The 27,409-nt window shown below is 43.5% G+C and overlaps 3 protein-coding genes across 9 annotated transcripts in view; 2 read left to right on the top strand and 1 right to left on the bottom strand.

The window, feature by feature from the left end:
• Window positions 1-788, top strand: part of LOC139229059 (mannan-binding lectin serine protease 2-like) — a 74,101-nt gene extending 73,313 nt beyond the window's left edge. The window contains exons 9-10 of the mRNA XM_070860717.1: window positions 530-620; window positions 737-788. Coding sequence (XP_070716818.1) covers window positions 530-620; window positions 737-788 — 143 coding nt within the window. The remainder of the gene's footprint in view (window positions 1-529; window positions 621-736) is intronic.
• tardbpa (TAR DNA binding protein a) lies at window positions 449-19,551 on the bottom strand. 7 transcript variants are annotated; one of them, XR_011587620.1, is made up of 8 exons: window positions 19,127-19,550; window positions 14,774-14,937; window positions 13,823-13,963; window positions 12,932-13,102; window positions 11,187-11,331; window positions 8,411-8,532; window positions 3,380-3,847; window positions 449-1,187 (listed from the first exon to the last, which is right to left on the bottom strand). XR_011587620.1 is itself a non-coding variant. In XM_070860154.1 (6 exons), the coding sequence occupies exons 1-6, from the start codon at window positions 19,362-19,364 to the stop codon at window positions 3,834-3,836; spliced, it is 873 nt and encodes a 290-aa protein (XP_070716255.1). In that variant the 5' UTR covers window positions 19,365-19,549; the 3' UTR covers window positions 1,667-3,833. The 7 variants fall into 7 exon arrangements, 3 of the variants coding, with proteins under 3 accessions (XP_070716255.1, XP_070716254.1, XP_070716253.1); XR_011587621.1 differs by having other exon boundaries at window positions 450-1,080; XR_011587622.1 differs by having other exon boundaries at window positions 450-1,187; window positions 3,688-3,847.
• On the top strand, window positions 3,972-4,715 carry LOC139229352 (mannan-binding lectin serine protease 2-like; the record flags this gene model as incomplete). The annotated part of the gene is made up of 1 exon (XM_070861057.1): window positions 3,972-4,715. A coding segment is annotated over one exon (744 nt), but the record flags the coding sequence as incomplete, so codon positions are not given.
• Window positions 19,552-27,409: the final 7,858 nt, after the last annotated feature.

The following is a 27,409-nucleotide window of genomic DNA, read 5'->3' as shown; positions in this document are numbered from 1 at the left end:
CACCTTTAGGGTTAAATAACAGCTTTGAGACATTTTTGTTGTTGAAATATATGAAGTCTCAAGGAGGTCCAGTTTGAAGACACAACAAAGATAAAGATAGATGAGAAGCTAAATAATACATGCCAGAAACAAAGATTTCAAATCTAGGTATTTTAGCCATACTTATGAAGGGCAATTAACCCACTACAGATTTGATTTGTATGTTTATCTATTGAAGCATGTCAAGTAGGTGCTGCTTTAGTTTGTAATCCTGGTTGACATGTAATAGTCACCACTTTAAAGCAAGCTTGGTAGTTTTGCATGGGCCATTGTTAAATCCAGCAAAATTACTGCAAAGAATAATTTGGTTTGCTAAGGGAAGGTAGAGCATCTGGATCCTATATAACAAAGCTTGGTTAGAAAAGACTTACTGCTGAATAATAGGACATACACAACTGTCATTACATGTAGGTTTCATCAATTGAGTTTATCATCTTTATTCAATATTACATTGTTTGCATTGAGATTTTTTTGACCAAATTATTTTCAGTTATTGACTGTGCAAAACCTGATGAACTAGCCAATGGAAATTTTACATATACTTCAACGCCACCAGAAACCATCTACTTGTCTACTGTTCAGTACAGCTGCACTGAATATTACAAAATGAAAGCTGGAAAAAATGGTAAGTGCAACAGATTACTGGTCACTCTTAATCAAACTCAAAATATAAAGCCAAACGTTTGTTCTTTTTCAGAATAAGAGTGATCCTGCTGGCCAGTACAACTGAAAAGAAAAATGGCTTCTAAACTGCTCTATAGTTCTTAGCAGTTTTGTAGTAAGGGCGAATATTGTGTCATTCACCCTCATAATAGTCACTTGCAGATAATGCAAGAGAGATATTTTGAGCTCCCCTGATTGCTCAGTAGAATATTGCACGGCCCAGAATCCAGGCTCTGGTCTGTACTGAGTTCGCTGATCTCAGTTGTAAAGTGCGACAATTGGCTTCAACATTCTCGAGGATTGACGCGAGTGCAGAGGTGGCGGGGGAAAAAAAGTCCGATAAAGTTTCTGCCTCTGATCATTATCCATCGATTTCTCCTGTATACATTTCAAAGATGACAGAGGGGAACAATCAGCCCAAGTTCTTACCCACGATTGCTGTATAGTGACCCTTCCAGTGATACACCAATGGTTAAAAAAGCTTGCTGAGGGGACAAATGGCACAGGAGATTTTTTTTAAATATTTTTGACTAGAAACTGGATTGTCTACTACAATGCATTATAACTTTCACAACTGTAGACAATAAGAGGCATTTTGGTGATAATGATTAGATTTTGCAGGGTATAGGCATTTATATTTATTTTAGCTGTTTGGCTAAACTATTAATTAATATCAAGGCAAATATTAATTCCCTTACTTGAGGGTAGCTCACCTATCTGAACAATTATAAAATATTTTATGGTAGTTAAAAAACAGGTTTTAACTCAAAGCTTAAGAGGGCATGTCAGTTCTGGATTCATTGATATGCTGCCATTCAGATACCGCATCAGGTAATGTCAAAGATAGAAAATTGCAGTGATGGTGATTGTCCGTATCTTGGGAAGAAGAAACCAGATTAGAGCTGGTCAAACTAGAGCATCATGCAGCAAGCTGGGCAAGGAAAGGAACGATGGGAAACATTGAGTGGGGGCAGAAACCAAAATTGAGTAAACAAATGGGAAGTAGTGAAGACACATGGCATGGAAAAAAAAAAAGAGTGGTTGTATCTTAAAGTACTCAACCACAAATACAGTTTCCCACCCATTAGCTCCCCATATCTACTAGGTTTCAGTTTTCTCCACCATACATCAAACCCACTCAATAATAATGGTATTTCTGAGGGGGCAGAGCTGATCATGCCATGATGCCAAATAAAATGGTTCATACTGTAACCAGAGTTTTGTTAACTCTAGGTATATACACATGTGCAGCAAATGGGTACTGGGAGGATGAGAATGGCAAACAGCTTCCCATCTGTGAACCAGGTAAGAAAGCAATGCTAAGAATTTTTAAAATGCAAATTATATTTCTTGAATTAAAATAGAAAGGGCACAGAAAATTACACATTAATGTATTTTTCCAACTTGGAAAGTTTCTTTCATCACATTTCTTAAGGTTGCTAGACTTTAGTTGCAGAGGGTAGCCCAGACTACCTCCCTCTCCATTTGATAATGCCAACTTTGTATGAAACTACAAGTTTGAGGGGAATTTTTGGGAGTCTAGATACACTGGCATTGAACATCCCAATACTTAAGTTTCTAGGCAATGGTATTTTGATTGTGTAATGGTTTGACACTTAATATTCAACAGCCAGTCAATTGAAGGCTAGTTGAGAAAGGTGTGTTAATTTGCCAGTTGCACAAATCAGGATGAGCTTAGTGGCTTTAGGTCATAAATGGAGCACTCAATTATACTGGCTTACTCAACTAGATCTTTGAGAATTTTAGCTATTACTATTAAAAGTACATGAAGGAACTTTTGGTTAATGGATTGAAGAATTCCACAAATACCCAACTGTACCCAAGAAAATCTAAATGTTTTCCAGATATTCAAAAAGGGAGCCTGGCATAATTCTGGGAGTTATGCCTGAACCAGTTATTCAGAAAGAAATTCCAAAATAATTTATAGACTAACCCCTTTTCTGACCTACATGACTACACTATGCGATGACTCCTTAATAGCTAAAGTGGCCGTAAACCATCAGTTATACAACTGATTTGGCAACTACAATGGACAATAAATGACTGCCAGCTTTGCCAGATCCCAAGAATAAAACCATTTTAAGACTAGAACATTTAAGGAAGTCAGCATGGAGTTAGAAGCAACATGCGTCTTCACACATCTACTGGAATCAGAGGTGCCTCGATTGGTTGACAAAAGGCAATCTAATCCCTATACTCTACATCTTGAATAGGCTGGTGTCAAATTTTCATAAAGGCTCAGAAATGATGGTAAAAAAAATACAAATCCACTGGATCAAACATTGGCTTAACAGTAGAAAGGTGATGAAAAATAGAAAGGGCTGAGATAGGGGAAAGGCTAGTGATTGATTGCCTTTCTGTTCTGAAGGGATTTGGGTCACCTATCGTTGACACAAATGTAATAAAATTTACTTATGACACCAATATGACCAGATGATAAATCAGTAGCGAGGCAATATTTGCAATACAATGTGCACTTGATACTACCATCAAAAGGACAATGTGCTGGAGAGATTGGCCAGGATAAAAGGCTCTTAAACAGAACTAAACTCATTTTCACTTAGCTACAGGAGACACATTGCATTCAGGTTGAGTGTGTTAAGAGGTGGAAGTATATTTTGATTTACCTGGAGCAGAGAAGCCTGAAGAACCTTACCTCAAAATAGCCACAGGCAAGAGTGGCCTAGATGTTGTCTTCCAAGTGAGGATCCATTCATGAAGGCAATACAATTGCTCAAAGTCTGTATTATCCATTCTAAGTACAGGGTAGCTGTTTATTTGAACAGCACAACTTTAGATATGCTGAACTGCTAAAAACATCAATTTTGCTTTGGGTTATCTATATTCAGGTGAAACCTTTTTGCCCAATTATCACAAGACTATTTTACACTGTTGGGAGATGATCCTACACAGGTATACTAGGGCGAGTTATTTGAAGCATCACTAGAGACTGCCGATGCTCACTTAAGTTTCGTAGGTCCTTGGCCATAGACTGGATGGGAGTACTTCTTGGTTGCAGACTTTCAATCTCTCTGGGGCCAGGGCAGGGAGACCACAATTGGACAATCACAAAGCTGCATAGACAGCAGTTGATGAAGTTGTGCAGCCCACTATCCTCTTCGCCCTAGAGGAAACATAAGCATTATAGCAGATAGCAAATTATCAGTCTGAAAGAGTAAACAGATCCATGAAAAACATTTATTTTATGCTCCTCTGCAGTATGTGGAAAGCCAGTGACAGGATCATTTTTACGCATCTTTGGTGGATTTACAGCTGAAAAAGGAGAATTTCCCTGGCAAGCCCTAATACGTACGGCAGATAGTTTTGGCGGTGGAGCACTGCTTTACGATAACTGGATTCTAACTGCTGCACATGTAGTATATGGCTATGCAAATAGTGTGGAAATCTCAGTAGTACTGGGAACACTGTGGCAAAATGCTCATCCTGCAGTGGAAGTTATTTCAGAAAATGTAATCATTCATGAAGGATACAAAGGCGAGAATTTAAACTTTGATAATGATATTGCTTTAATAAAATTAAATCGCAGAGTTAGTCTAGGACAGAATATTTTACCAATTTGCCTGCCAGGCACAGAAGAAAGATATATTGTTAAAGAAGGCGATAGGGGGTATGTATCTGGCTGGGGACTAACAGAAAGAAAAGTTATCTCACGGAAGCTTAAATATGTTGATGTGGCTGTTGGGAATCACAGTGTGTGTAAAGAAGTTTACAGCAAGCAAATTCGTGAAGGCATCCCTCTTAATGTAACTGATAACATGTTTTGTGGTGGAGAAAAACAAGGTGGGAAAGACTCCTGTGCAGGAGATAGTGGGGGAGCTTATGTTTTTTATGACCCAATTTTACAACGGTGGTACGTCGCAGGCATCGTCTCCTGGGGGCTGGAGAATTGTGGCCAGGCAGGCTTTTATGGAGTGTATACAAATGTGCTCAATTACATTTCTTGGATTGAAGAAACCATATCAACACACTAGTAAAGCACCTATTCCTTTTCATTTGTGCTTCAAGGTTATGAAGTATTTTTTATACATTATTCCTAGTTTCCTGTGTGGCATTTGAGCTATTAAAATATTGCCTCATTGCCCCTTGAATTGTTCTGATGATTTTTTCTTAAACCAGCACATAAAATGGACCTTACATCAGTGCTTCAAACTATTGAGCGCAGTGATTATGATGGGAAACATGCCTATATTTGAATACTTACTAACTGCAATTATAGAATTGAGATACAACAGCCATGAAAGCTTCACATTTAATGACTACATACACAAGAGTTTGCAACCAAATACTGCCACTAAGGGCTGGATAGTCTACTTCCTTCAATATTCTCCATCAGTATATTGCACCTTTCATGTCCTTGGTATGTCTCAAAATTCAAAGCCAATGAATTACTTTCAATACATAACCACTGTATACAAGTAAACACTGCAGCCAGTGTGCACAGCAAATAGAAAAGAACCAACCAGTTATATTTCATTAGTGGTGTTGGTTGAGGGATACATTTTGGCCAGGACACTGCCCTTCTTTGATAGTACCAGTGTCTCACATCCAGCTAGATATCTCATCCAAAGTACTGTGAGTTTCTTTGGTTTTGGAGCCTCACTACTCCGTTATGAGAGAATGAAGATTTCAATAAAGATCAATACCTTGCTTCCCATTAGCATGCACTTACATTTTGACAACAGTATTTTGGCATCTACCATTTTTAAATGGTCACTAGACCTTTAAAATTAAGCTGTCTTGCTATTGTCAAACTACCTGAAACATGCACAACTGTGTAATTGCACTGCATCAAATTAATAAATTATTTGAACAATGCTTTGAGTGTGGTTTGTTTCATCATTCCAGTTTTCTGAAAATAAATTAGTATTTATACAGCAGGGTCAGCAACTGGTCTGTTGATCCCTTGTTTTTCTGCAGTGGGGGCTGAGGGGGGGGGGGGAAAGTAAACAGGAAAGAGATTCTGTTCACTCATTGAAACGTAAAAATTCCAAACCCATTAGATGTGATGGAATGTTACACATTTTCCCCCACCACTTCTGCAAATCCTGAATACAAACCTGATGTGCTATTTTCAAACTACTTTAGCTGGGAACAGCCATGACTGAAATCAAGGTTAGTTAAACTGCTCCAAGTCTAAATTATTTCTCAGACCCAGGAAAGCATAGGTTGAATTGACTTTTCAATTAAAAAGTTAGTGTAGAAGCATGAGGTGATATTGCCTTGAAGTTTGTTTGTCAATGGTCTCATCCAGCCTCTTACTTTGCTGGCTTTCCCAGGAACCAACAGGTTTCCACTACTTCACCCAAATGGCCATCTTTACAAGACTAGACAGAGTATAGGCAGGTCCTGCCAGTGTGGGGTCATGATGCCAAGCCTACCTTGCACAACCTATATATGCACTTTCCAGCAGGAATTACAGGATGTCACTCAGGAACAGAAATGGTGGCTGATTTGCCCTCCTCATGCAGTTGGTGTTCCTGCTATTAATGGCATACTGCTTTTTAAAGTGTCAGAATAATTGGGGTAGCAGTAATAATCATTTCTGCCAGCTTTTCTAATCAAGGCAAAATGATCAGGAAGGACACATTAATCTTTTGAGTTAATGTCACTCGAAAGCTCTAGCATTTAGAATTCCAACCCAGTTAGAAAATTGAAATCCAGCTTCAATCAATGCCATTAGCCTCAGGATGATCTGGTCCTGGCTGCAACTAAATTTATTTTACATGTTTGATCAATTCTGTAACTTTTTCTAAGTAACACATTCTACCAATAGAAATCAGAAATGGTAGTTTACTTCTAGTCTTTGCTTAATAAGTTAATAGATGCCCCACACTTGGAATCCAGGAGACATCCAAGTAAAATTAATAGTAATGGCATCAGAATAAGGTTCATGGCTCAATTTTAGCATCTTAAAAAGGGGGTAACCATATTTATGGAAAACTGCCTATTACCAATTTAGTAACAAAACTCAAAAGCATTAGCAGTAATGATCAAATATGATGTGCGTTCAAGTAGAGTAACAGACCAAACGTCTCGGGTCAAATCCTCAAGCTGCAAATAAGTCAGCCCAGGATTTCAAATTGTATTAACCACTAACATGCCAGGGAGATCAGAATTAGGCTTGGCTGTGATTCATATAGCCACCCTCCCAAAAGTCAAGCAATCTAGGCACTCACCACCCACTAACAAGAAAAAGAGATAGGATGCTCACTTGGATGATATGCCAGAGGGCTGGGAGCACCCATGGAAACTATACCTCAGCATAATACATTACACCATTAGAGGGGAGAAAATGGAATGCCCCATTTAACTTTCTGGTGGAAACAGGCTTGTAGGAACTATTAAACGGAAAGTTTTGGCGGTACCTATAAATGCTCAACTATATGATGGAATTTGTTTTTGACAACACAAAAACTTCTGAAATACAAAAAATCCATCAACATTTGTAAGAGACAGGTTAATATTCTGGATGTAGACCCTTCATCAGAACTGAGAAATCTGTACTTCAGCAGTGCATCATTAAAAATTTCCAGTTTTGATAGCTATCATTCCCTCCCCCCCCCCCCCAAGTTTGTTTTGCGGCTTTTCCCATTTTACGTCAGGATGCAGAGACAAGAACATTTAGTCAAGTCAAGTTTTTATTAAGAATTCCCTACAATGACATGTAAAAAAAAAAGGGCTTCAAAACACACTTAACTCAAGCAATCATTTATTAAGCCCTGCATTCGCAATAAACTCGCAGAAAACAGACAAACGTACACTCTTGTTCGAGATGGACACTGAGCTCACCCAAGTCATCTCTGGCAGGCAGCAATGCCACAATACACTCCACAAAATATTATTCCTTCATAACTCCACATCATATCACTTATCCACACTTACATATCAGTAATACAAAAATACATCACCAACCATTCGGCGCACACACAGGTAACAGGAAGGGAAGGGGAAAGGAAGATACAAAAAATATTCAGGGGTTGAAACTAATTTTTAAAAAGTATAGATGGTCCAACTTGTAGCCTGTTTTAGGAACTGACTGGATAACATCTTAATTGCAGGTTGATTTATAGTGTAAAGCATTACAAATTCTTTATGCACACTTTTCCCACTTTTAATACTGCATTTTCAACTACAAAATCAATTATTTGCAAATTATCTAATTCTTATCCTTAACTTCTTAAAACTTAAATAAGAAAATTGAACTAATTTTTAGTAACTTGTGGAGCCCAAATGTTCCTTGGTTTCAACCCCTGGAGATATTCAGTTCACTGAACACATCCAACATTTTTCCAATTACTCAGGTTACAAGCAAGTATCACCACTCGAGTCTTTTTCCCTCATCAGCCACGGACGTCCTTTGTGAATGCAAGAAAAAAAAAACCCATTCGTACCGTATCCCACTTCTCCTCTGCATTCTCTCACCATGCCAAGGGATTGAGAGCCACATCTTGCCATGTATAAAAATGCCATAATGCACCACCAGGTCTCTGCACGCGCTCTCCTTCCGCGCTCATACTCGCCCTCTCATTCGTCGGCACCACCATAGCATCAATCCCACACCAGGCTTCAAATTAAGTCATCACAGCTCTGTCACATCATCTGGTTTCATAGCGCTGATAAACGAATCCATGAAAAGAACAGTAGAGGACAAAAATGGAACACCCACCGTGGTCCCTTCGATAGAACCTGCAACTCCATGTAGCTTGAAGCAATGCAGTGAGATGGTTTAGAGAAAGCATTTTCTATACAGCATGTAGGTGCTCATGCTCGGACATCCAGACCACTCCCCTTAAAAAGACATTTCAATTTTTGAAAAATCTACACAATACGCCATTAAACATATTCCAGCCTTAAATTTTTTTTGCAATTTATATATTTATAATAAAGTTCTTGCACAATATAGCTCTATATCCATTTCCTAACTGCATCTACCTGTACGGAGATACTATGGACACGCTTCTGTATCTATCCTTCCTTCACCTAGCAGTGCTAGCAAACAGACTACTATTGACAGTGAGGGGCTAGTTCTCTAAATTTTAAGATGGATAGAATGTGGGTGAAACTGTATTAACAAGCGTGCACATGGATTCATTTCTAGGCACGGATGAGACTATTCTGTGCGAAGATCAATCTAAACTGGAATGCCAGCAGCTCACTAAATTTATTAACACGAGAATAATTCAATTAAGAGTCTTTTCAGGTTTTCCACACTTTGTATAGAAAAAATTGTTAGCACATGCTGCTTGATGTCCAATATAGAATTCCAGTGTTATTTGCTAATATACAAGGAGGCCAAGAAATGTTTGAAAGAATGTTATGTAGATTTGACAGTAAAACTGTTTTACAATCCTTTGTGTTAGCCTGCAGTCCATTCATGCCTTAGAAAAGCAAGTATTATAGATGAAATTTGCACATCTCAACCCTAAACAAATACTTTAAATTGAGAAATCAAAAAGCATACTAGCCTTTAGCCATAGCACACTAGCATTTTATGGATAATTGCAAACTTAGTTGCAAGTCAAAACACAAAGGATACCAGTTTTCAGCACCACAATACAATCTCTTTAAATGGAATGCTCCTTCTAATCATATTGGGAATATGAAGGTACACTGCCAATGGTATTTTCATCAATGCAAGGAAAGAAATAGCACTGGAAAAGACATGGAAGGAGCTAGCTAGATTCTCCAAACTGGAGGTCAAATCAGTGGAATCTGAAAACAAGGCATGATTAAAGATAAAATAGTGAAAGCCATGTAGTTTCTGCAAGACGATATCCTTCTGCTGGTCAAACCTTCGAACTACACTATATATGTATACAAAGGTAGAAGTGTCGTCATTCCCCCATCCCTTTTGTGGCAGAAGTTTGCATTCAATTAATATGTTTTAAAGGGATACAAGTAAAACCTTAACCATGGGGTGAAGGCTCCATTATAAGTATGCAATGGTTACAAATCAAGCTCCGCAATGCATGTTTTAGTGAAGGGACCGTGGACAGATGCAAAATTCTAATGTGAACAGGTTACATAAAACTGGTTCCCGACAGGTTACTCTTTGGAATGTCTTTCCACCAACTCCCTCCTTCACTGCACCATGTGGTTTAATGGGCTGGTTTGGAACAATGACTTTCGACTACAATGGGAAATAAGCCAACACAGCCCAAATATTAGTCCACCAGCAGTCAGAAGTATTCACAACAGGCACAATGTTAAGCTGATCAATTTAGGCACAACTGTACTCTGCTGTTACTTTCATACGAGTCATAGTATGGGATTTAAGAGGGATTAGTGAGGTTGTTTGGTCTGCACATTGGGACACCACATCAGACTTTGAATTTTTTTTCGAATACCTGAATATTTTCTCTTAACTACAGCACTTTCAGATAAATACAAAATATAGCCTGGTTAGGACATGGATATTGTCTTCCAGAAACTTGACTTCAAAAGAGCAGAGAAAAATCTAGTTTTGTTGTTAGACAGTAACATTAGATGAAAAAAAAGGTAGAAACCTTCCTGTGCACTTTGTATGTACAGCATTTGGAGTTAAGTTGCACTTGACTCGAGAACATTACTGCAACTTTGATTAATAGAAGCCACAGCTTCATAACCTGCAGTGAGAATGAAAAAGCTGAAGGTACCCATGCTGTTCAACTCTCAACTTGGACATATGTCTTATTTCACTAAAACCCTCAACACAACTTGGGAGGCCGGGGAGGGGGAGGGCGCTCAGGGAGCAGGAATAACAAATTGTGCGCGCACACAGTTTATAAATCATTAGTTTAAGGATTTAAACTCATGACAAGAACTGCACACTGCAATGTGTCAGGGACAAGCAGTTTCAAAATGCAAGTTACACTTCTCACTGCAGCAGCATTCAAAATTCACCTGTCAGTGTCTTGAATGACATCACAAAAGACAACCACTTTAAAAAATAATTTTCTTCAATTATGTTGCAAGAAAAAAAAGTCGGTGTGGAAAAACTATTATTTTTACTTACCATTATTACAACTCTAAACTCCTTCTGCACATTTGCTAAGCATCTACAACTCTTTACATTCCCCACCCTGACGATTTGGACTCCATGCTAGATCCAAAACCAGAACTAAACCCAGGACCACCCCCTCCCGAGTTGGATGTTGACCCCCAGCCTAATGCACCGGAATTTGAGCTGTATGAATTATTATTTGTTCCAAATGGCTGATTCTGTTCCCGTGGTACATTTCCCTGATTTTGTTGTTGTGGGTTTGCCCCTGCTGCACCCGATTGGCTCTGTTGACTGGCTAGCATTCCCATCATTCCCCAGCTGCTCTGTAGGGCTGCCTGGGCAGCAGCCATCATAGCTGGGTTGATGCTGAAAGCCCCAAAATTCATTCCACCTCCACTCATGTTACTGTTTGGACTGCCACCTAATCCCCCTCCACCACCTCTGTTGTTTCCAAACCCACCCTGATTGCCAAAGCCTCCCTGGCTGTTACTGAATCGTCCTCTATCTATCTGTTGCCTAGCATTCAGATGCTTAGGTTCTGCATTGGAAATGTGCACGCTGACCCCCTTAATGATCAGATCTTCACCACACAGAGACTGGGCAACCTGTGAAAGAAAGCAAACCATAATGAAATTATACAAGCAAGGCAGCAATTACTACTCAGTAAACACTAACCCAACTACATTTAGCTCTCTGGGATGCAGCGTCCCTCATGAAGTTATGTCAAGGAATTTGTTCCAATTTAATTAGTACAGACATATTGGAATAGGTAAAGCAAGTTATCCTATTCATTAGTCTTAGTATTGTACCAATTGACTGGAGAAGTGAAGGACTTAAAGTATATTGACTTATCAAAATTATTCCTACCAGTGCTGCACCAACAGATTAGTCTTTATGTTACACAGCTCAAAATTCTTACTCTAAACTAACTACATGGCATTTCCCCCACGTTTCAAATTGGCAAAGTACAAAAACCATCACACTTTACTGAAACTCAAATAAATCGGCTGAAATTATAAGTTATATTTATTAAAATCCCAGTGGCATACTAACATATTTACCACAGATGGTCAAGTTATTTATCCAGTACTTTACACCAACTTGGAACATGGCTGAATGGTCTGAAAATGTCTGACAGTTTTAATGCCACCTTTGAGCATATTAACTGTTTTTTTAAAAACCATGTTAGTGAAATGACTAGGCAAGTAATGTGAATTATCTTTGGCCAAAGCTGGAGTCAACAGATTGACAAGGGACAGAGTCAGGCATACCAGAAGTCAGCCTCAGCACCCTTCAGGGTTTTATCCACAATTTCTATCTAGCAATCCCCTACTGCAAGTCCCACTTCAGACATTAGTTTGAGGGGACAGACAGGTACAGCTGTGATGCACCTCATTGGAGTAACCTGCCAACACACCCAATAATTGTAAAACATGCCCCAGCAAAGGGTTTGGGACAGCAGATGGAAGAAAATTGACAGGAAAAAAAAAACAAAGAAAAAGTTTGTTCTTCTCCAGAGATCTCATCAACTAACTACATTTAAATAATCCAATTCAAAACTAGTCATCTGACAAAAATCACACCCATACATGCCTAATCAAATGCCAGTTTCTTAAAACTTACAGGCTACATGATAATACACATGATGCTAGAATGAGGGACCCAATATATTGGGACTGGGACTTTGAACTGGTTCTGGTTCATAAGTGGCTGGCCCCTACTTTGGGGACGGTATGTAGAGGTTAAGTGTGATAACCAGGCAAGGTGACAAATTACAGCTTCCTTCACTGGTGGCCATTTACATTTACTGCTACAACTGTCTTGCATGGTTTGGTTCCCGCCCACTCCACCAACCACAAATGCATGGATTCGTTTATTTTAGTGTTAGCCTCCAAACACACCCTAAAAATGGATGATAGGGTGCACAGGCAGAATTGCCAATACTTCCACTATACATTATAAATCTTTCATGGTATACACACTTCCAGGCATTTCGTGTTCCGTTTTGCTTTGTCAACACAAATGTAGTTTCAGGCTTTGGCCACTAGGTAGGTAGATGAGCAAGTTTCTGGTCTATTTTACTAACTCCACTGCCACCTTGCACATCATTTAATGATCTGTCCATGGGCAATTTACTCACCTTGGAAAACCAAAGCCAACCTAAAAGAAAGGTTATAATTTTACTATTTTATAAAAGAAACATACCTGGTCATCAGCAAATGTGACAAAAGCAAAAGCACGGAAAGGTTTAGGGATAAATACATCAGTCACATCTCCAAACTGGGCAAAGAACTGACGAAGTTCATCAGCACTCATGTCCTCAGTGCAGCGACCCACAAACACTTTTCTGCTTCTCAATGGCTCGTCGGCATTTTGCTACAAAAAGAAAATTCACAATTTATATTAATTGCTACGAGATTGAAGTGTTCCTTCTTGGTGAAAAGAGATTTGCTGCATAAGCAATTTAAATTTGATGGGTGTCTTGCATTTATTCACCATCACATTTCAAATACATTTACTTTGAAATGCAGTTATTGGCTTGTTTGACAACACTCCTGTGAAGTTCCTAGTGGGGCTTATTGCGTAAAAGGCACTATATAAATTCCAGCAGTTATATATAGAAAACAAAGCCTGAACTTACCACTGGACTAAGGCCAGCACAGCTTTGTATATTAAGCCCATCAAATACTTTGCTTCTTTTTGGGCTACAGAAATACTTTATGGTCCACTGACTGAAATTACAGTTCATGAACTGGCTCAATGGGCAACATCATATACATTTAAACTCAAAAAAGATATATTCAGAGCGCCAAATAAAATCTGACACCAAGCCATACAAGGACGGGGTGAGGCCATGGATGGATTTGAAAACCAGAATGAAAGTTTTAAAATTGAGGCATTGCCAGCAGGACCAGGAGCCAATTAGGCACTTGTGAAAAATCTGCCACATGAATTTGCAGGCACTAAGATACTAAATACTTTATAAAAGTGGTTTTGCTTTCTTCTCTTCCTTACCCAAATTTTTTCCCACCTCAGAAAAAAATGCCATTGTGAACCAGCCAGAAATTTGGTGAAAGAAAAATAAAACCTCCATACCTTGGAATTGGGGAGTTTGCAGTCACACCATCGCCCATCAATCATGTGTCGTTGTGACATCACTTTAACTTGTGTTTCATATTCTGTGAATCTGACAAAACCAAACCCTTTGGAGTTCCCAGTCTTGGTGTCTCTCTTCACCTGTGAATGTGCGATAAGAGAATGGGTTTCAAAAGGGATAAAATACAACAGTGAAAGGTCACCTATTAAAAAAACCCTCTATGTACAGTGGAAGACTCCATATTCGCTACTCTAGCTCAATCAGCCTTGTATCCAAAATGTTTGTTGAAAGTGAGGACTAGGAAGCTCCACACCAAAAGTGAGATTGCAACTTCACCACTGTCAAGCACCCCAACCATTTGTATAAAAGTTATTTGAGCTAGAGATTTGTTCAGCCAAAAAAAACTTTCCCTGTACTACGTTTGCCTGAACCACAGACGATGAAAGTATTTACATCCAAAATACTTCAAAAGCCCAGCAATCTCATCCATCTGTTAGTAATCTGAAGTCAGAATTAAAGAATGTCCAATTGCTACTAAGAAAAGCAACAACTGGACTTGGAAATTCCACTTAAAAGCATTTTAAAATTCAACACCCCTATATCCCTGTGTCAAGGACAAGAAAAGTTTGCAACTGGAATTATAGTCTACCAGTTACAAATATCCTTAATTTGCATAAACAAACTTCAAATACTATCTGATGGTACAGTACAAAAATAACAGCAAATGTTAATGTCGTGGCATCCTTGCTCATTTATGCTACATCCTGATGAATTTAGACAGGTTATGGGAGTCTTAATTAAATTTATCAGTGCTAATTCTCTACTGCAAAGTCAGCCCAAGTTCAAATATAGGTTCCAGCAAAATTGATTTTATTGTTGAGGCTTGCGTTTGGTGGTTACTATACAGTTGGTGTCTTCAACATACGATTTAGCTATAAATAGAACGTCACCTGCACCATAATCACTTCTCCAAAAGTACTGAAGTAATCTTTTAAGTCTTGTTCTGACGTCTTCCAGGGAAGTCCAAGAACAATGAGGTCCGATGTCTTCTGGACCCCTCTCTTCACCTTCACAGCTGAAGAGGCATCAGTTTCATCCATTTTTCTTTTGTTGTCTGGATATAATGACAAAACAGTAGCCACCATTTAAACCATCGTATTGTGCATCAGCATTACAAGAACATTGAACTGTACAGCATTCAATGTACTTAATTGCTGAGAAAATATGTTATTTCCAATGGCACAGAATACAGCATTGCACCAATGTTCAAAGCAAAATGCATCAGTACAGCATCAAATGTGCAAAATGTTCAATTAAAATTACACAACTACACATCTACTGCAGACCGATATCCAAACTCACATTTTCACTCCTGTAACACCAAAGCTGGATATTGCATCCCCCCCCAATAAGTAGAGATGTTTTAAATCAGCAAAATGCTACTGTTGATCAGTGCAGAATTAAGTTACTGAATCTGCTAGAGCAACACATTAGACAGCAATGTTGATGCACCCATCACCCTGTCCTGCACTCCCAAATAAGAGTTGAGAGACGAGGGAAAGACTTGAATACTGCTCAGTCTTGCCTTTTTTTAAACATATGCAACTATTTTAGTAATTGATTTTAAAGACCAAAGTTTTAGCAATTAATTTTAACATAAAAAGGTTGCAGTACTACACACATTGTCACAAATGAAGATGTTCCACCCAGAAACTTCAATGGTCACTAGTGGTCTTATGGGCAGATGGGGACTTTACCCAACAGTGGCAAAATAGAAATATTGTAATAGAGCAAGGAATTATGAACGTAAGTCACCAGGTAACAATATTTACAACACTACACTGTTGCAACTGGTTACTTTAACCAGAGAAAAAGCATATGGTACCTCAGAACTATACTAGGTATAGAAATAAAATCTAAATGTATTTTGGAATTAAGATCAAGGTTACCCACAGGCAATTCAGTTACCCGATTACAAACACGGGACACATCGCAACAGGGAAATTTGTTAGAGAACTCACGGGGCCCTACTAGAAAAGTTCACTTGTACTAAGGGCGCAATAGATCTCGACTGTAATGTCCGTCACGATAGAATAGAAACATAGAAAATAGGTGCAGCAGTAGGCCATTCGGCCCTTCTAGCCTGCACCGCCATTCAATGAGTTCATGGCTGAACATGGAACTTCAGTACCCCATACCCCTTGATCCCCCTAGTGGTAAGGACTTCATCTAACTCCTTTTTGAATATATTTAGTGAATTGGCCTCAACAACTTTGTGGTAGAGAATTCCACAGGTTCACCACTCTCTGGGTGAAGAAGTTTCTCCTCATCTCAGTCCTAAATGGCTTACCCCTTATCCTTAGACTGTAACCCCTGGTTCTGGACTTCCCCAACATTGGGAACATTCTTCCTGCATCTAACCTGTCTGAACCCATCAGAATTTTAAACGTTTCTATGAGGTCCCCTCTCATTCTTCTGAACTCCAGTGAATACAAGCCCAATAGCCCACCAATGTGCACTATCCTGACATCAAGCCTGGTTGTTTGGGCTAGGGATCAGGACAAACTGTGTCCAGACACAGAACCAGTACCTTACAAGGCAATAAAATTAGAAGGCTACCTAGTTAATGTTTTACACGCACTTTTCGAAATGCTAGTTCAAAAACTTGGGAGTTTCTCTGTTCCCCCCACACAAATGCTGGGCGATGCAATAATAGACTGGACAAACCGCAAATATCTGCGTGTGCAATCAGCCAGCACAATAAAAGCCAGTGGGTTTAAAAGCGGCTGGTGCAAACACCCAATTCCGCAAGAGCCTCACATTAACGGCTCCACATCCAGTGATACACTTCAAAAGTGCTTTATTGGCTGTAATGCGCTTTGGGTCACCTGGTGGTCGTGAAAGGAGTTACATAAATGAAATTTTTTTTTTAAATGCTTAAGAAACAATGGGGACTGGCCCGAAGGCACAAACATGGGGCACAGCCATTTTAAAACGAACGCAATTCTCCTCCATTACAGCAGCGACTACATTTCAAAAAGTGCTTTGAACTTCGGATGCTGGTGAAATGCGCTGTATGAATACAAGTCTTTCTTTTAAAAAAATACCGCTTAAAAATAAAATGGCGGGCTGTTCCTGTGGTTATCGGTGGCCGTGGCATCAAAAAATGGTGGGGCGCAGCCATTTTAAAAATGAGCGCAATTTTCCTACATTGCAGCAGCGACTGTACCTGAAGTGCCTCATCGGTTGCAGAGCGCTTTGGGGCGTCCCGCTGTCGCAAAAGGAGGCGGACATCAATACAAGTCTCTCCTTTAGGGAGCGGCTCCGATTAGTTTTCTTTCCCGACCCCACAATATAAATAAATGTACATCTTTTCTTTGTTATAGTGCGGCGTGCACCACGCTTCCCCGCCCCCACACTCGTTCCTAGCAGACCCATCTCCCCCCCCCCCACACACAGACCCATCTCTCTTTCCCCCCCCCCCACGCACAGACCCATCTCTCTTCCCCCCCCCCCCACGCACAGACCCATCTCTCTTCCCCCCCCCCCCACGCACAGACCCATCTCTCTTCCCCCCCCCCCCACGCACAGACCCATCTCTCTTCCCCCCCCCACGCACAGACCCATCTCTCTTTCCCCCCCCCACGCACAGACCCATCTCTCTTCCCCCCCCCCCCCACGCACAGACCCATCTCTCTTCCCCCCCCCCCACGCACAGACCCATCTCTCTTCCCCCCCCCCCCACGCACAGACCCATCTCTCTTCCCCCCCCCCCCCACGCACAGACCCATCTCTCTTCCCCCCCCCCCCCACGCACAGACCCATCTCTCTTCCACCCCCCCCCACGCACAGACCCATCTCTCTTCCCCCCCCCCACGCACAGACCCATCTCTCTTCCCCCCCCCACACACAGACCCATCTCTCTTCCCCCCCCCACACACAGACCCATCTCTCTTCCCCCCCCCCACGCACAGACCCATCTCTCTTCCCCCCCCCCACGCACAGACCCATCTCTCTTCCCCCCCCCCACGCACAGACCCATCTCTCTTCCCCCCCCCACGCACAGACCCATCTCTCTTCCCCCCCACACACAGACCCATCTCTCCCCCCCCCACGCACAGACCCATCTCTCCCCCCCCCACGCACAGACCCATCTCTCCCCCCCCCACGCACAGACCCATCTCTCCCCCCCCCACGCACAGACCCATCTCTCCCCCCCCCCCCCACACACAGACCCATCTCTTTCCCCCCCCCCACACACACAGACCCATCTCTTTCCCCCCCCCCCACACACACACAGACCCATCTCTTTCCCCCCCCCCACACACACAGACCCATCTCTCCCCCCCCCCCCACACACAGACCCATCTCTCCCCCCCCCCACACACAGACCCATCTCTCCCCCCCCCCCACACACAGACCCATCTCTTCTCTCCCCCCCCACACACAGACCCATCTCTTCCCCCCCCCACACACAGACCCATCTCTTCCCCCCCCCACACACAGACCCATCTCTTCCCCCCCCCCACACACAGACCCATCTCTTCCCCCCCCCCACACACAGACCCATCTCTTCCCCCCCCCCACACACAGACCCATCTCTTCCCCCCCCCACACACAGACCCATCTCTCCCCCCCCCCACACACAGACCCATCTCTCCCCCCCCCCACACACAGACCCATCTCTCCCCCCCCCACACACAGACCCATCTCTCCCCCCCCCCACACACAGACCCATCTCTCCCCCCCCCCACACACAGACCCATCTCTCCCCCCCCCCACACACAGACCCATCTCTCCCCCCCCCCCCACACAGACCCATCTCTCCCCCCCCCCCCACACACAGACCCATCTCTTCCCCCCCCCCCACACACAGACCCATCTCTTCCCCCCCCCCCACACACAGACCCATCTCTTCCCCCCCCCCCCACACACAGACCCATCTCTTCCCCCCCCCCACACACAGACCCATCTCTTCCCCCCCCCCCCACACACAGACCCATCTCTTCCCCCCCCCCCACACACAGACCCATCTCTTCCCCCCCCCACACACAGACCCATCTCTTCCCCCCCCCCACACACAGACCCATCTCTTCCCCCCCCCCCCCCAACACAGACCCATCTCTCCACCCCCCCACCAACACAGACCCATCTCTTCCCCCCCCCCCACACACAGACCCATCTCTTCCCCCCCCCCCCCCAACACAGACCCATCTCTTCCCCCCCCCCCACCAACACAGACCCATCTCTCCACCCCCCCCCCCAACACAGACCCATCTCTCCACCCCCCCCCACAGACCCACCTTTCGGGTAGTTGACCACGTACACCAGGTTGCCCCAGCCATTGTCGGGCGCGTGCAGGATGCCCTCCACCAGGCGCACGCCGCGCATACACTGGTTGTCGGGGTTGCGGTACCGCAGGCCGCACGCGCCCGGGAACTGCGCGGTGACGGTGGAGAGCAGCACCGTGCCGTCATCCTCGGACGGGATCTCCATCGGCTCCTCCGACTCCTCTTCGGCCACGCGGATATACTCTGCCATCGCCACGGTGAAATCGGGGGGGGTTTCCACACAAAAATAAAGAAATCAAAATTTGAAGCCGGCCGGGGCTGTTGAACTCTTGTTTCGCTCAAGAAGCTTTTAAAAACACGACGACAGCGAGCTGCACCTTCTCGCAAAGAAAGTCCAGCACAAAATGGTGGCAGCTCGCTCTCCACATGGGCTTTCAACCGCTTCTGAGTGCACCGTCATCAGTTCGCGAGCACATCGTCCGCAGATTCTACGCTCACCGTCACCAGTTGTTCCGTCCAACGTCATCAAACGCGGCTCACCCGCCTCCCGTGTGCTTGCGCTCCGCCTCTTCCATTTCTCACTGCAGGGGAGTCAATGTATAGATTTTTAACTTCACTTCTCCTGCGTGCTTGATGTGCACTGCACCATTGTAACTTGGTAAATTAGCCGTACCAATCATTAATTATTGATGCGTAGAGGGGGAAAATCTTGCACCTGCTTGGTATTTGTTGATGTCCTCATTTGACAGATTACCCCCTGCATTAGGATGGGAGCGCCGGCTTGATGGGGGACGAGGGAATTTGAAATGGCCTCCTCTTTCAAAAGATAGATCAGACAGTAGCTTTAGAGAATTTAAATACTCTAACTCCTGTTCTGCGGGAAATAAGCAGAACAGTCATGCAGAATAATTGTGCATGGTTGTTTTGCCAGATGGCTGTACATTTAAGTCTCATGCCACCACTTCAGCCCATAGTCCAGCATGGATTCTAACAATAAAAACTGAGATAAGCTGACATTACAAAACGACTGCTGCTACTGAATTAGTTATATTTTGCTTCTGGAGGGGGAAAAACTGAATTGTGCAAAAGTGCAAATTGTTTTGCAATGGAAGATACACAACAGGGACTTGCATTTATACAAGCATCTTTAACGTCCCAAGGCGCCCCACAGGAGCGATTATCAAAATAAAATTTGACACTGAGTCACAAAAGGAGATATTAGGACAGGTGACCAAAAGCTTGGTCAAAAAGGTTGGTTTTAAGGAGCATCTTAAAGGAAGAGAAAGGCAGAGAGGTTTAGGGAGGGAATTCCGGAGCTTAAGGCCAAAGCAGCTGAAGGCAGGGCCGCCAGTGGCGAAGCGATTAAAATTGGGGATGCGCTAGAGACCGGAATTGGAGGAGTGCGGAGCTCTCGGAGGGTTGTGTGCAATGTTTCCATTTAACTGTTCGGCTGCGCCGCTGTCTGAAGCTCCCACGCAGGCTGCTTGCCGATTGTAGCGCTGGAGAAGCTTACAGAGATAGGGAGGGGTGAGGCCACTGAGGGATTTGAAAACGACGACGAAAATTAAAACATTTATGGCATTGCCGGACTGGGAGCCAATTAGGAGTGATGGGTGAGCGGGACTTGGTGCGAGTTATGATACGGGTAGCAGAGTTTTGGATGAGCTCAAGCTTAAGAGGGGCGCACGGTGGGAGGCCAGCCAGGAGAGCATTGGAATAGCCGTGTCCAGAGGTAAAAGGGCATGCATGAGGGTTACAGCAGCAGATGAACTAAGGCAAGGGCGGAATCGGGTGATGTTACAGCAATGGAAGTATGCGGTCTTTGTGATGGAGAGGATGAGGAGTGCAATGTTTACTTCTGATGGGTGCAAACTCCAGCAGTATATTTTGATTTTGGATAATTTTGTTGCATTTTGAAATGTGATTCAGTGTTTAGAGCCAAAAAGCATGTACTCCTGAGTGTTTGCATATATTTTACTGGAAGTAGTTGGTAAGAGCCACAACTGATTCTTTACGTACCATTAGGAAGTATTGGTGAGTATAACATATTGTTGAACGCCACTGTTATTTCTGAAAGTACAACCCTGAGCTTACGATCGATTGCCATTTAAATTCTACATCCCATTAGTATTTTCAGTATTTCCCTTATCCTCTGCTGTCCGCTGTAACCATTCACACATCCTCTGGGTCTCACATACATCTTTTATTTCTCTAATTCTCTCATTATTGCCTCCTTTTGCTAGACCATTATCACTTCTGTCATATCTCTGCCCTCCACCTCATCAGACTATTCTTTTTCTTCCTCTGCATTCCCTTTTTTATCTGGCTTTTTTCCTTCGAATAAGCTGTTTATTTGTAACATCCCCCGGTTCTGCTGAAAGATAATTGATTTGAAACGTTAACTCTACCTTTCTCTCTCCACAGATGCTGCGTAACCTGCTGAGTATTTCCAGCATTTTAGGTTTTTCTTTCTACCCAGAGTTGTTCAATCTGTAGCTTTCTATGCACCACAAGATCAACTTTTTTATACCTCCCAGGTGTCCCCGATGTATAAGGCTACACCACCTTTTTTGTGCGCTCTGACTTCTTAAAATACTCTATACCCCTGACTGTTACATTTATTTTGCATCCCATGCAAGTGCAGAAGGTGCAATTCCTGGCCTTTTACCTCCTCCCTTCCCACCATTCAGGGCCCCAAACACTCCTTCCAGGTGAAACAGCGATTTACTTGTACGTCTTTCAATTTAGTATACAGTACTGTATTTGCTGCTCACGATGTGATCGCCTCTGCACTGGGGAGACCAAACCCAGATTGGGTGACCGCTTTGGCAAACCTCCATTCTTCAGTCTGCAAGTGTGACCCTGAGCTTCCGGTTGCCTGTCATTTTAATTTTTTGCTCCACTCCCACTCTGACATTTCTGTCCTCGGCCTCCTGTTCCAATGAAGCTTAGCGTAAGCTCGAGGAACAGCACCTCATCTTTCGATTAGGTTGTAGAATCATATAATCGTTACAGCACAGTAGGAGGCCATTTGACCCGTCGAGCCCGTGCCGGCTCTTGCAAGAACACTTCAGCTAGTCCCAATTCTCCACCCTTTTTTTATTCTTTTCCCTTTTGAAAGCTATGATTCAATCTGCCTCCACCACCCTTGCAGGCAATGGATTCCAGATCATTAGTGTCATGTATCCTACATGGCTACTGTTGGTACTATCACAAGGTGTGCCACCAGAGGGCACAGCAGTGGGAGACTCGTAGGTTACCTGTACAGGTGTGCCTGGCCTAGTATAAAAGGCAGGCCACCAGGTGTGATCCTCACTCTGGAGTTAACTAATAAAGGACTAAGGTCACTACAGTTCAAGTACAACACACTGCCTCGTGGAGTCATTACTAGAGCATCCAAGAATACTACAAATAGGACTTGACATCGAGCTCATCACTTTCAGATCATAAACTCTGCCCCCATTTTTCGGACGGCAGCTGTTACTGATAATGCTAATATTCCCATTTACACCTCCTCTATTCTCATCACTTGTTTTTTTACTTGTGCCATTACCATCTCGTTTTGCCTCACACCATCATCCCTTTTCTCATTTAATCTCTCCTGTCTTCCACCCTATCACTGATTTTCGCTTTTGTTCTTTTCTCCCCTCACCACCACACATTCTGAGCCTCTGTACTTGTTTAAAACCTGTTGCATTCAATGTTCACCCAAAGGTGCATGGGCGTACGGCCGCGCGTCGGTCAGGAGCTCCCGCACAGGCTGCTCACGAGCTGTTGGAAAAGATGCCGCGCAGCAAATTCAAAGGGCCTGCGCATGAAAAAAAATTAGAGCTAACATTACATAAGAGAATAAGAAATAGGAGCAGGAGTAGATCATTTGGCTTCTCGAGCCTGCTCCACCATTCAATGAGATCATGGCTGATCTTCTACCTCAACTCCACTTACCTGCACTATCCTCATATCCCTTGATTCCTTAATATCCAAAAATCTATCGATCTCTGTCTTGAATATACTCAACGATTGAGCATCCACAGCCCTCTGGGTTAGAGAATTCCAAAGATTCATCACCCTCTGAGTGAAGAAATTTCTCCTCATCTCAGTCCTAAATAGCTGACCCTTTATTCTGAGACTGTGACCCCTGGTTCTAGACTCCTCAGCCAGAGGAAACATCCTCCCTGCATCTACCCTGTCAAGAATTTTGTATGTTTCAATGAGATCACCTCAGTCTTCTAAACTCTAGAGAATATAGGCCTATTCCACTCAATCTCTCCTCATAGGACAATCCATCCATCCCAGGAATCAATCTGGTGAACCTTCCTGGCACTCCCTCTATGACAAGTATATCCTTCCTGAGGTAAGGAGACCAAAACTGTACACAATACTCCAGGTGAGGTCTCACCAGGGCCCTATATAATTGCAGTAAGACATCTTTACTCTTATACTCAAATCCTCTTGTAATAAAGTCCAACATTTGCTTTCTTAATTGCTTGCTGTACCTGCATGCTAACTTTCAGTGATTTGTGTAGAAGGACACGCAGGTCCCTCTGAACACCAACATTTCTCAATCTCTCACCATTTAAAAAATACTCTGCTTTTCTATTTTTCCTACCAAAGTGGATAACTTCACATTTCTCCACATTATATTCCATTTGCCATAATCTTGGCCACGCACTTAACCTGTCTATATCCCCTTGAAGTCTCTTTAGATCATCCTCACAAGTTACATTCCCACCTACCAATATAAACTTGGATATATTACATCTGGTCCCCTCATAAATCATTGATATATATTGTGAATAGCTGAGGCCCAAGCACTGATCCTTGCGGCACCCCACTAGTTACAGCCTGCCAACCCGAAAATGACCCTTCTAATCCTACTCTCTGTTTTCTGTCTGTTAACCAATCCTCAATCCATGCTAGTATATTACCCCCAATCCCATGAGCCCTAATTTTGGTTAATAACCTCTTGTGAGGCAACTTATTGAATGCCATCTGAAAATCTAAATAGCCCACTTCCACTGGTTCCCCTTTTATCTATTCTGCTAGTTACAACTTCAAAAAACTCTTAACACATTTGTCAAGCATGATTTCACTTTCATAAATCCATATTGACACTGCCCAATCCTATTATTATTTTCTAAGTCTACCAAGTCCTTAATAATAGATTCTTGCATTTTCCTATTACTTATGTCAGGCTAACTGGTCTGTAGTACCCCGTTTTCTCTCCCTCTTTTGTTAAATAGTGGGGTTACATTAGCTACCTTCCAATTAGCAGGAACCATTCTAGAACTTATGGAATTTTGGAAGATGACAACCAATGCATCCACTATCTCTATCGCCAGCTTTTTCAAAACCTTAGGATATGAGCCATCAGGTCCAGGGGATTTATTGGCTTTCAGTCCCATTAATTTCTCCATTAATTTTCTTTTACTAATACTAATTTCTTTCAGTTCCTCATTCTTACTAGATCCTTGGTTCCCCACTAATTCCAGGAGATTTTTGGCGTCTTCTTCCGTGAAGACAGACACCTGAAAGGCGCTAGAAATTTGGTATCGCCCATTTTCAGGCAATAAGCCCGGCTGGTTGGTAAGTCTGGCGCCTTATGAAAGTTAACACAGTCTACTGTGAAATTCGGTTTCAGTGCCCCAAGAAGGAAATGGATCAGCAAATCAGTCGTTGCACAATTCTCTTCGGGTGGTGAGGCCGAAAATCGTTGCGATAAATTCCGAGAGTGAATGTGGATGAGGCGATGGTCATTTGACATTCCGACACTAGCCGCTTCTTAAAGGGGAGGTAAGATGAGTCCGTGCAGGTGCAGTTTCACCATCGCAGTGTGATCAGAGTGGGAAGGTGGCTGAGGGTGGAACTTGGCAGCGTGCCCACCGCTTTACCACCGCGGCCCTAGAGGCATTAATTGAGGCTGTGGAGAGGTGATGGGATGTCCTGCAGCTTGAGAGAGGTAGGAGGCCACGTCCTGGTGTTTATCGATGGTTGTGGAGGGAGGCGGCACAGCACGTGTTGGCCAGGAGCACGGTGGCCAGATCTGTGACACAATGTTGCAAGAAGTTCATCAACCTCAGTGGAGTCGTCAGGGTGAGTATCCTTACCATGAACGTTACGATGCCATAATGTGAACCTCACTATCTCACACAATGTACAGTCTGTGCAGTCACCATCATCATCATAGGTAGTCCCTCGGAATCGAGGAAGACTTGCTTCCACTCTAAAAATGAGTCCTTAGGTGGATGTACAGTTCAATATGAGAGCCACAGTCTCTGTCACAGGTGGGACAGATAGTCGTTGAGAGAAGGGGTTTGTGGGACAGGTTTGCCGCACGCTCTTTGCGCTGCCTGCGCTTGATTTCTGCATGCTCTCGGCGACGAGAGTCGAGGTGCTCAGTGCCCTCACGGATGCACTTCCTCCACTTAGGGCGGTCTTTGGCCAGGGACTCCCAGGTGTCAGTGGGGATGTTGCACTTTATTAGGGAGGCTTTGAGGGTGTCCCTGTAACATTTCCTCTGCCTACCTTTGACTCATTTGTCGTGAAGGAGTTCCGAGTAGAGCACTTGTGCAGTACCTGCTCCTTCACTATGTGTACCAGCCCATGGTCTTTGTTGCTGAAGAAAGCTGCAATGTTCCGCCTCAGTTCAGCAGCCATGCTCAGGCCATCCAAGCGTAGCACACCACCTTGTTCCGTACTCAGCCTCACCCTTCCTCTTACTATCCTTTCACTCTTTATATGCATTTGCAAAACTTCAACCTTACCCTTAATCCCAACGCTCGCACAGCCACTTTGCGCAGCTACTGATGTAGATACTGGATTCTTTTCCCTTCAATCTGTTTCAGCGAATTCACTGACACACGAACACTTTTAGTCTTAGCAACATAAGACCTTTATTCTTTTCTCCGGCCGGGACCTGTTAAGATAAAGGGAACACCCTCGATTTGAGCCTGTCCACCTCTCTCTTGACAAGTCCCGTAACAGTACAAAAGCTCAATTTTTATACATTGTTACAGCAGAACACATTTGAGTGACACTCAGTTTATACAATCATTGGTCGACTTCCCCCATAGCATACCCAATTGCAGGCTAACAACTCTCCAAATAGGGCGGGCTCCAGGGATGTGTTTATAGTTTCGATTTTTCATAGCATTTCCTTATTTTATGGCTGGTTATTAGCAGCCCCTCGTCTGTCTCATGCCTGACTTTGCTTTTTCGCGTAACTCGTGTTTGACCACAACTCTGAGTAACCCCTTTTTGTGTCGACATTGCAAATATCTCAGCTTGACATTTTCTTTTAGCCATTTTCCCATGATCCTATTCAACTGACACATTCACAACTCTTCTATTCACATTCTCACTGAGAGTCAACGGGACATCTGCACACTTCCATACAGTCGCAGCTATTCAACTCTGCAAGGCACATGTGGCAGACGATCAGCTGTACATTTACTCACACCTTCTCCTGTTTGTTATTGCAGGCGAAACTCGCTCACCACAGGCGTGAACAACTGGAGCAGGGGAGCCAGACCTCCACGCCCTCATTGGGGTGGAAGAGCAAGTGGCCGCCCTCTTGTGCGCACAAAGTGGGTGCGGTAGGGTTCGGGGAAGCTGATCCTCCTGGGGACAGTGATGGTATGTTCATCCCCTTTCCCTTGTATAGGAAACCATTTAACCCTGAAACACATGCCTTTGCCACTTTACATATAAATGTCCTATGTCACATCCTTCTTCCCTTCCTGCCCCCTCCCTTGCTGCTAACCACACTTCTGTCTCTTTGTGCTTACAAATAATGAGCCAGAAGCGCAACAGCCTGTCCGTGAGGCGTCCACATCCAACGACGGGGGAGGCGAGGATGAAAGGGGACGACAGTTCTGTGCCAGTCCGGCAGGATCCATCTGCTGCAGACAGTGGGGGCACCACCTCGGTGGACGAGCCGATCTTCCTGGGACTTGATGAGCCTGAGGTTCCTGGACACAGTGGCCTGTAGCAATGGCATGTGGGAGGGGAAGTTTGGGGCCAGCTCCCTGGAGGGTGAGTCGGTGCCTGAGTCCTGCTGAGCGTGACTCAGATGGGTACCTGGATTTGGAGGCAATGGCGTCAGAGTCGCTGGGAATGCACCGCGAGCTTATGGGTGCATGGGTGAGGGTCCCACAGAGCATGGACGCACTTGCTGTGAGGTTGGGGCATAGCCTGTGCCTTTGAGCATCCCATCGAGCCCATCCTCGGCAAGTACCAAAGGATGTTGGAGTCGACGAGCGACCATGGGGACCCAGAGGTGATGGCGCGTGCCAT

Source organism: Pristiophorus japonicus, chromosome 18 (genome assembly GCF_044704955.1).
Source record: "Pristiophorus japonicus isolate sPriJap1 chromosome 18, sPriJap1.hap1, whole genome shotgun sequence".
Classification (NCBI taxonomy): domain Eukaryota; kingdom Metazoa; phylum Chordata; class Chondrichthyes; family Pristiophoridae; genus Pristiophorus; species Pristiophorus japonicus.
This window is presented reverse-complemented; position numbering and strand designations above follow the sequence as displayed.